Source organism: Peromyscus californicus, unplaced genomic scaffold (genome assembly GCF_007827085.1).
Source record: "Peromyscus californicus insignis strain IS unplaced genomic scaffold, ASM782708v3 Scaffold_11__1_contigs__length_118956290, whole genome shotgun sequence".
Classification (NCBI taxonomy): Eukaryota; Metazoa; Chordata; class Mammalia; order Rodentia; family Cricetidae; genus Peromyscus; species Peromyscus californicus.
The window spans coordinates 15,008,132-15,017,901 of record NW_026294402.1 but is presented as its reverse complement, the minus strand read 5'-3'; the positions used below and the strand labels follow the sequence as shown (position 1 = coordinate 15,017,901).

At 33.9% G+C, this 9,770-nt stretch overlaps 1 protein-coding gene across 1 annotated transcript; it reads left to right on the top strand.

Moving 5' to 3' along the window:
- Nucleotides 1-2,306: 2,306 nt before the first annotated feature.
- LOC128103022 (olfactory receptor 7G2-like) lies at nt 2,307-7,723 on the top strand. Its single transcript, XM_052727073.1, has 2 exons — nt 2,307-2,317; nt 6,769-7,723. Exons 1-2 carry the CDS (start codon nt 2,307-2,309, stop codon nt 7,721-7,723), a joined length of 966 nt encoding a protein of 321 aa, XP_052583033.1.
- Nucleotides 7,724-9,770: the final 2,047 nt, after the last annotated feature.

The window sequence follows — 9,770 nt, the reverse complement described above, 5'->3', positions numbered from 1 at the left end:
GTTTGATTGTAATGTCTAACTACTAACTTTCATTTCTTTTTATCCTAACAGTTGGTAATAATAACATTCAAGGATCAGCAAATTGCATTACATTGTTAAATGAATGATATAAGTGCAATATCTTGAACAAGATTAGAAATATATGTATGGCATTTTCTAACAATATCAATCTCAATATATATAATTTGTATACAATGTAAAACAATCCAATCCAATGTAAAGTATTTAAAACTAGTAATTGTCTTTTTCCTTTTTTTTAAACAAGAACCTTAAATCTAATCTCCTTTGCTTAGACCTTATCCTAACCCTTAACAACAACTTGTAACCAATCCTCCTAAACAATGAAAGTTATCCCAGACCCCAAAACCCATTAAAAGACCAAAAACCACCCGCCCCACACCACCTCTTTGGAAGTGTGGGCATCGTATTCTTAAAATTGCTTCCAGCTGGGTATGGTCAAAGGTATCTTTATTCTGAAAAGAAAAATTTTGGGTTAATTGTCAAATTCTAGGAAAGGTAGCTGTATTCTTTCAAAGTTCAGGGTTTATCTCAAGTCCTTATTCAAATAGTCTTTGATACTGGATCATCTCAGCTAGCACTCTCAAAATTTCTCTGAGCACTTTGTAGTCCAAAGCTGATCTGTAGATGATGTTTGTCAGCTTAGTGGTATTATTATTGTCCATGTGGAATTGTTGTTGTTGTGGAGCCCCATATTCTTCCTGGAGACTTCAGTTGATGTTAGGCCTGGCCGTGATTTCCTGCAGAAAACTGATTGAACACAAAGACATGTTTAGGCATCTAATTGGAGCCTTTTTTTCTACTATTAGTTAGTACTCTATATAACCATTAATATCTTAACAAAGTTTAAAATGTATATATATATATAAATCTTGCAAATTTTGATATAAATTTCATACTTTAAGAAAGTTTAAAGAATCAGAATAGAATCAAAGAATTGAGATTAGTAGTAATAGAATAGCCCCTTAATTAATTTGGTTTTTCTCCTGTCCCATGTCAGAAGATGGCTCTTTCTTCTGGCATGATACAGGGAATTTGCATTTTCCTTTTAACAACGTGCTTGGGTTTAAAGAAGGAGAGGGGCATTCTCCAACTCCAAAGCCAGCTTTAATTTTTAATTGAACTGGGTCTACAAGAAGAACAATAGTGTTAAATGTCTTTAGAGAAGAGCATAAACAAACATTTAGGAAGACTTATGAAATTGTATAGATGATATACCAATAGAATATACCATTTTATTCTTTTTCTTGGGACATTTTTCTAGATGATTTGTCCTTTTTCTTCAGTTGTCTCATTTGTCCAGTGTTCTTCAGATTCCTTAGCCTTCATTCTTCTAAAGAACAAAAACAAAAACATTTCCCCAAGACTAATTTTGGGGAGGTTCCCTTTCAGCAAGTTATTATCTGATTAAATGAAAAGGCACGTGTTAATAGTATAAGTTAGTTTAAATTGGATGGTCATGCTGGTTGATGAACTATCACCTCCTCTAATTAAGAGGTCCCTCTTGTTCAAATCTAACCTTTATCAATTTTGATGGTAACCACAGCTTATCTCCTCCTGTAGAAACAAAAGCAAAACCTTGTCCTCAATGTGACATATATCTTGGTTTCCATTCTGAGGTCAGCACATCCTTAAAGTATATAGTATTTATAACTTATAAATTTATAATTTATAAATTCTGTAGTTTCTTCTATTATCCAGTGTCTCTCTGCAGCTGTTGCTCCTTTCTTATTAGCATTGAGGAAATTCAAAGTTAATAGAGCATTATGCAGTCTATTTCTGGGGGGGGGTTGTTACCCCTTTCTGTTTATTTAGAATATCCTTTAGATAGAAAGGAACTGAATTATAAGGACTTTGAACCACTTTACTTAAATTTTCAGGAGGTAGGTTTCTAAGAATACATTTAAATGTTTTGTTTGTTTAAATTTGGGCAATCACAAATATGTTATGTTAAACATATGGATGGGCAAATAATGACTGTCAAAGGCATTTGACCATAGTCTACAATTTTTTGTGGGGTCAATATTCCTTTTTAAAACATTTGGTGCTTAGGCACAAGGTTAACTATATAATAAAAACCTGAAATGTAACAGTAAATCAAATAGTTACAGTCCACAACTATTGTAACCACAATTGATTAGGTCAAGCCAACTTTAATCTCTTCTTAAAATTATTATTCTTACATGTAGACATACATAAAAATATATTAGTATAACATGTTGGGTTCATTTACTGTTGCTTGTATATATATCTTTTATAAATCACTATGATATAAATAGGATAATAGCATGTATACAATGTAGTATGTGTTCTGTAGTCATTAGAGAACATATGAGTCCTTTTCCATTTGTGTGTCTCACCTTTAAGTCACACTCTTTCTTGTTACATACATACGTACACACAAATATGCAAATAAAACCTGTTGAGTCTACTTAGTTTCAATTGTATGAATATGCTCTTGGAGCTGATCATTAGGTATTGGACATAACTGAAACATTCAATCATTTGGCTAATTAATGTCAAAATATTTCCTAAATGAGAGAAGCAATTTAAACTGCTCTTGCTGTTTTGTTTTTTTAATCTGCTCACATTTACTTTTACAATACAAAAGGGTTAGGATGATATTTCATTAAATTTATAATCTCCAGTAAATTCTTACATATATTGTCTCAATTATTGCTTCCTTTGTGAAATACGTGTGTATGGCATTCCCATTCATGTTCCACTGCTTCCTCTTAGTTCAGAAGATTTTGTCATGAAATTGCTAAAAATTCAACTCTATTCAATGAAATGTTTCATTAATATGTATAACTTGACTTTTCTTGTGTTTACATTTTTTATTTAAGAAATTTTATTATTCATTTTATGTGCCAGCACAGATCCCCACCTCATCTCTCCTCATGCTCCTCACCAGGCTCCCCCCACAAACCACCTCCTCTCCCCTCCTCCAAAAGGTAAGGCCTCCCATGGAATGTCAGCAAAGCTTAGTATATTCAGTTGAGGTGTGATCAAGCCCCTGTATGACTTGGTTTTAATTTCAATTTAATAGTGTGTCCATGTTTGAATTTTCTTTCTGAATGAGTGTGTCCATCACTACTGCTATCTTCCACTCATATCAGATACTACTTTTTTCCAGTCTTCAAGTAGAAACTGATAATATGTAAATATCTGAGATCTTAATCTTTCAATGCTATATTAGAACTGCTGAAGCATCTGACTCCCTGAATTAGTCAATTACTGATCTTTATGAATCTTTACTGTTCACATGACAATCATTTCACTATCATTTATTATGATATAAGTCAATCTAGTAAATCTTGTTATCCTCTATAGTATATTTTATATAATTTTAAAATGAATATATATTTTATTGCTTCTGTTCTGGAAGAGAACCATGCTGAATATATAAACTAGTTTTAACAGGAATTGTGTTTTCAATTAAAAATGCCATCATGATAAGAAAAATAGATATTAAATTAGATAAGAAACTGATTGAAAATGGTACTTATGAAACTTTGAAGGTAGATATGGTGGTACATGAATGTAATCCCAACAAATGAACAGTAGAGGTGAGAGATGGGAAGTTCAAGTTCATCTTTGGCTACATAAATGTTTGAAAACCCATTCTACATAACATTTTGTCACAAAGATTAAAATAAAAGACAGAAAATTAAAATTGTAATACAAAAATAAAAATTACAACACATAAATTCATGTGTATTTTCTGAAGTGAACACTGAACAATGAATATGGTAAAGAATTTTCATAGAAAGTGTATTTCTCAGGTGTAGCTCACTGATTACAAACAGTTATTATTTATAATTATATTTTTGATACTCTTACAAATATGGCATGTTTTATGGGTGGAGTAGAAATTAGATTTTCTGATGTCATTAAATGTGTGCTGATGCTTTTTGGTAACTACTGAGGAATATTTTAATATATTAGTGAGATCACTTGAGTCAGATATACAAGGTCTCAAACGGTGATGGGCAGGAATAATACCAAGAGTGGTGCAATATAGTGAACCCTCAGTGGGCTGAAATTTATCCTTAAAATTATTTGATTTATGGTCTTTAAGGACATGTGTTCCTGGGATGAGAACTGTAATGGCATAATTGTTTCTAATTAGAACTTTGGGAAATTTGGCCCCTGGAGATGCAGACATTATAGAATTTAGCCTATGATAGCCTCCTTCAACACACCTGACCAAGTCAGAAACAGATACCTATGGGTCCTCCCAGAAAAGATCCTACCTGACAAAGGAGAAAGGACTCAGTCTCTCTGCATTTTATAATGACGTATCTTCCAACTTTGATATCTAGGTAAGTTACTAGATGTAGTTGTTCTTTGACATCAGCAGGTCACCTAAAGTCTATTAATTAAAGTTTAGAAAGTCAGATTAGGTGTGATGCATCATCTCTTATTCATTTATGCTTAAATTCACCTTAATTCCTACATGTTGATTGCATACTTAAACCATCATTTCCAATGGTGTTTTGTGCCCTTGAATCCATCTCTGATGTTTACAATGATCAATATAGCAATGTTCCATTTCTGTCTATTGTCCTCACATTCCCAAATACATTACTTATTTCTGATGAATGTATGGTGACTTGTCTTCTTGGTAGGAAAAAACAAAAACAGCCCCTTTACAAAATGGCAGAAGACTAGACACTGAGAATTGAGATAGATAATCTTATTTCTTCCATTTCTTGTCTTGAAATAGCCTCAATATTTTCATTTCAGATTAATTTAAATATAAATAATTGAAATCTTTTTATATTCTACTTATAAAATAGGAATCAGTTGCAGGTATTAATTGAAAATGAATACAATAAAATTAATAACATATATAACAATATTCTTACTGTACAGGTAGGTTTCTCCTATCAATGATTTCCCCCATTCACAAAGTATGTGCTGAACTCTACATCACATTGAGAATATATGAGTCCGATGTTATATCATGGATATATATACCATAATCTCTTCGTCACCCCCTGAAGATAACTTCCACAGCTATACAGTGGGCATCTGTATTAGCACAGTGACTATCTTATAAATGAAGTGGATTCTATTTGTACAATAACATTTAACTATTATCGAAAAGATGTTTTTTAAAATCTACAGAACTATAAATACTTTAATCTCTTTGTTTGGAAGTTTATACACTTTATTCAAACATTTCTCTTGCATTTTCCCTTAAAACCAAAAAGCCATGTTTTCCTTACTTTATGGAAGAACTCCACAGAGCTAAACAGATAATTTGGTAGTAGCATTGCCTTACTTCTCCTAAAATTTCTTTCCAAAAATTATGAGTTGCGTTTCTATTTGGGAGTCTCATGAGTTTGAACTCTGTATATAACATTTTTAAATCTTTGCTTAGGTCTACCTGGAAAGTATTTCAATTATTGAACCTAACACAAAGGTTGTAAGTAGACCAACTTACAACAAACAGAAAATCTATAGATTTTACCCAGCAAAAAATATTAAAATTATAAATGTAAGTTGGAGATCTTAGTTATAATCCAAAAACGTTGTGGTGCATTATGTGTGCACCACATACATGAACAGACATTGGTTTAAAAAAAAGTCAACTGCACAGTCATATAATTAAAGTTATGACCCAGGCTCTTTCTTTTTTCTTTTTTCTTTTTTTTTTGCTGGTTGTTTTTTTTTTTTCTTATTATTAAGAGATTTTCTATTCGTTTTACATATCAACCACGGATTCCCCGTCCTTCCTTCTCCTTCCCCAAGCCTTCCTCCCCAACCCATCCCGCATTCCCACCTCCTCCAAGGCTAGGTCTGCCCTGGGGAGTCAGCAGAGCCTGGTACTTTCAGTTGAGGCAGGTTCAATCCCCTCCTCCCTGCACTAAGACTGAGCAAAGTGTATCAGCATATGCACTAGGTTCCAAAAAGCCAGCTCATGCACTAAGGACAGGTCCTGGTCTCACTGCCTTGGGAGCCCCTAAACAGTTCAAGCTACACAACTGTCTCACTTATCCATAGGGTCTAGTCCAGTTCCATGGGGGCTCCTCAACTATTGGTACACAGTTCATGTGTTTCCACTAGTTCGGCTAGTTGTCTCTGCACTTTTTCCAATCATGCTCTCGATATCTCTTGCTCACATAATATCTCCTCTCATCAATTGGACTCCTGGAGCTCTGCCTGACCCAGGCTCTTTCAATCAATGTCTGTTTGCTTCATATTAACAAGGAAATCTTAGATCTTCTAAACGCATTATAGGGTAAATGAGGTGAATACATGAAAAAATAATTTGACATGACATCATTATGTCTGAGAAGCTATCCAAATTAGGAGAAAAATTACATAACTTTGTACTCTTCTTTTTTTGATAGTGTACAGCATTGGGTATTTGTAATGCAAAAGTTATATGTATTGTATGTTGTTTAATCCTAGTGCTTAGAGCAATTCACCAAATTGAGTTAGTTTATAAAAATTAAGAAAGAGTGTGAAAAGAAATATTAGGGCATGATACAGGGAGAGACTAGCAGAAGAAAATATTGCAAAATTCATCAGACTTTAAAGTTCCCATGAAAAGAGTTTTTCTATGAATGTAAATTTTCTCAAAATTCAATATATATCAAAACCATCTGGAAGATGTTTTAAATCATAGACTTAAAACTCTAATATTAATAGTTTATAAGGAATACATTTGGAGAACAGACCTATGTTTCTAACATGCTCATATGTGCTGCTGCTTTTTATTTCCCTCTGTATTTCCAGCAGATTCACCTACAAAATGGAATCTAAAAACCAAACAGGTGTTTCAGAATTCTTTCTTATGGGAATAACAGATGATCTCACACTGCAACCCCTCATCTTCAGCCTGTTTACCTCCATGTACCTGATTACCATCTTAGCAAATGTGCTCATCATTCTGACTGTCAGCTCTGATTCCCATCTCCAAACACCCATGTATATTTTTCTCTCCAATTTGTCCTTTAATGACATCTGCTTAAGCACAACTATCATTCCAAAGATGTTGGTGAACATTCAGACACAGGATCAGAGCATCACATACACAGGCTGTCTCACTCAAATCTGTTTTATCTTGCTGTTTTGTAGTTTGGAAAGTTGTCTTCTTTCAGCAATGTCATATGACCGCTATGTAGCCATATGTCATCCCTTGACCTACACAACAATCATGAATCCTCAAACCTGTGGTCTGCTGATTCTACTTTCTCTTATCATTAGCCTTGTGAACACTGGACTGCTCGGTCTGATGGTGTTGCGGTTGTCCTTTTGCACAGACCTAGATATCCCTCTATTTTTCTGTGAACTAGCCCAAGTCATCAAGCTAGCCTGCTCTGACACCCTTATCAATTATGTTCTGATATATCTTGCAACAATCATACTTAATGGCATTCCAGTCTCTGGAATAATTTTCTCTTATACTCAAATTGTTTCTTCTGTTTTGAGAATATCCTCCATGAAAGGAAGGTATAAAGCCTTCTCTACCTGTGGTGCTCACCTGGCAGTGGTTTCCTTATTCTATGGTACAGCATTGGGTGTTTATATCAGCTCTTCATTCACCAGTTCAGTCACAAATACTGCATTGGCTTATGTGATGTGCACATTGGTCCCTCAAATGTTGAATCCCTTTATATATAGCTTGAGGAATAAAGACATTAATGTAGCCTTGAGGAAACACATTAGTACAGCAATGTGTCTTCTCTGATGTGTCAATTGCTATGGACTTTGTTTTCTGCAATAAGCCAAGATGGGAGTATTCCTAAGAAGAATAAAGTTTTATCTTTATATTATTGCAATCTTCTAAAATGTCCACGTGGCATACTATCTAAACCTATGTTCTCTGTTTTCTTCCTACTTTCTTTTGTTAGAACTCTAAATATCTCACTTTGACTATATGAAAACAATTTGCTTTTTTATGTCATAGAATAAATTATTATTTAGGGTGTATAGTTTTGGTAAAGTATCATAGATAAATATAGAAATATAAATGTATTGATAGGTAGGAATGAAGTAGAATAAATGAGATAATTTGATATTTCAAAATTATCATAAACATATTATGATAAATTGAGGTAAACTTGACACTTCAATATTTAACACTTATTACTTGCTTTGCCCTAAAATGTCAAACATTTATTTTGAACACCTAAAATTGTTACCAGCTGTCATCTTCTAATGATTCTATACAAAATAGACATTAAATCTCCCATCAACTGCATACAAAATTAATGTCAGTTTTTCCTCCATGTGATATATACCCATAGAACATTTGCCTTGACAATATCTGTATTTTGCTGCAGAAAATTTTGAAAAATATTGCTTTTCTTCAAAAATGGTCAAGCACATTTTCAATTTTTGTTTTCATTGCATTCCTCACTGCATTCTGAGTTGAAGATTAGATAGTTATAGTTATAGTTATAGTTATAGTTATAGTTATAGTTATAGTTATAGTTAAAGATTAGTTATAGTTTTCCTTGTTAAGAATTTTAGAAAAGAAACTCACTAAAGAGGTGTAAGTGTATAAATTTGAAAGACATTATAAGATAGTTCTCTGTTAGTAATACAAATTAGGATAGAAAGTGAATCAGGTACATTTTGGACGTACCAAAATAGGATAGATAATGGAATATTTTCTCTGAGTTTGTCAAATGCAAATGGATTAGACATTGTTTAGGTATTTATTGCTTGAATATATTGTATATAGTTATTGCACTTGTTGTATATAGCTTTTCTTATATTAGTTATAACTTTTTTCCTCTTTTTCTTTTTATTAGAATAGAAGGAGGAAATATGGAGATATTTTATTTGTGCTGAAATGTGATTTTGTTTGTATGTTAATAAAGTTGCCTAGGGATCAGAGCTAAGAGCAAGCCACTAAGCAGAAGTCTGGTAGTGGTAGCACATGCCCTTAATCTGATCACGTCAAGTAGAGTCTCTGTGTTTTCAAGGGCACAGCCAAGTGGTGACCCAAACCTTTAATCTCAGTACCAACCATAGAGACCTGGAGGTCTGTATAGACAGGCAGTGATGAGCAAGTCATGTGGTTGGGTTTACAGCCAATGAGAAGGCAGAACAGGAAGGCAATAAAAAGACAAGACACAGGAAGAAGGTCTTTCTCTCAGGGGAAGGATGGCAGCGAAAGTTAAGACAAGGTGGTCTTAGCTCTTGGCTACTGCTCAATCTCTGGGCTTTTAACTCTTTATTTGGCTCTGTGTTTCTTATTTAATAAGACGGTTTAGAATTACATCTACATTTGTCTGCTTGCCTTCACTCTCCCTGGCATGTTTAGCCATCTTGTTGCTGAGCCAGTCCTTTGCTGGTATGAGAATCTCTTATTCTGGATTCCAACCTAGACTGCAGTCTATCAGCTCTTTATCATTTTTTTTTTCTGTGCTGTGGAATGGTCTTTCTGTATGCTATGAGTATGTGCTGATCTCATTGGTTGACAAGTAAAGCTGTTTTGGCCTATACACAGGCAGAATAAGGCTAGGCAGGAAAACAAAAGGGAGATACAGGGGAAAGGAAGGCAGAGTTCAACAGATGCGATTCAGCTGCCAGGGGACAAGGTGTTATAGAACCAGTAAACCACGGGCCATGTGGCGATGCATAGATTAATAGAAATGAGTTAATTTAAATGTAAGTGCTAGCTAGTAATGAGCCTGAGCCATAGGCCAAACATTTATAATTAACATAAGCCACCTGTGTGGTAATTTGGGAAGTGGATGCCAGGTATTTGGGAGTTGCTGGCAGGA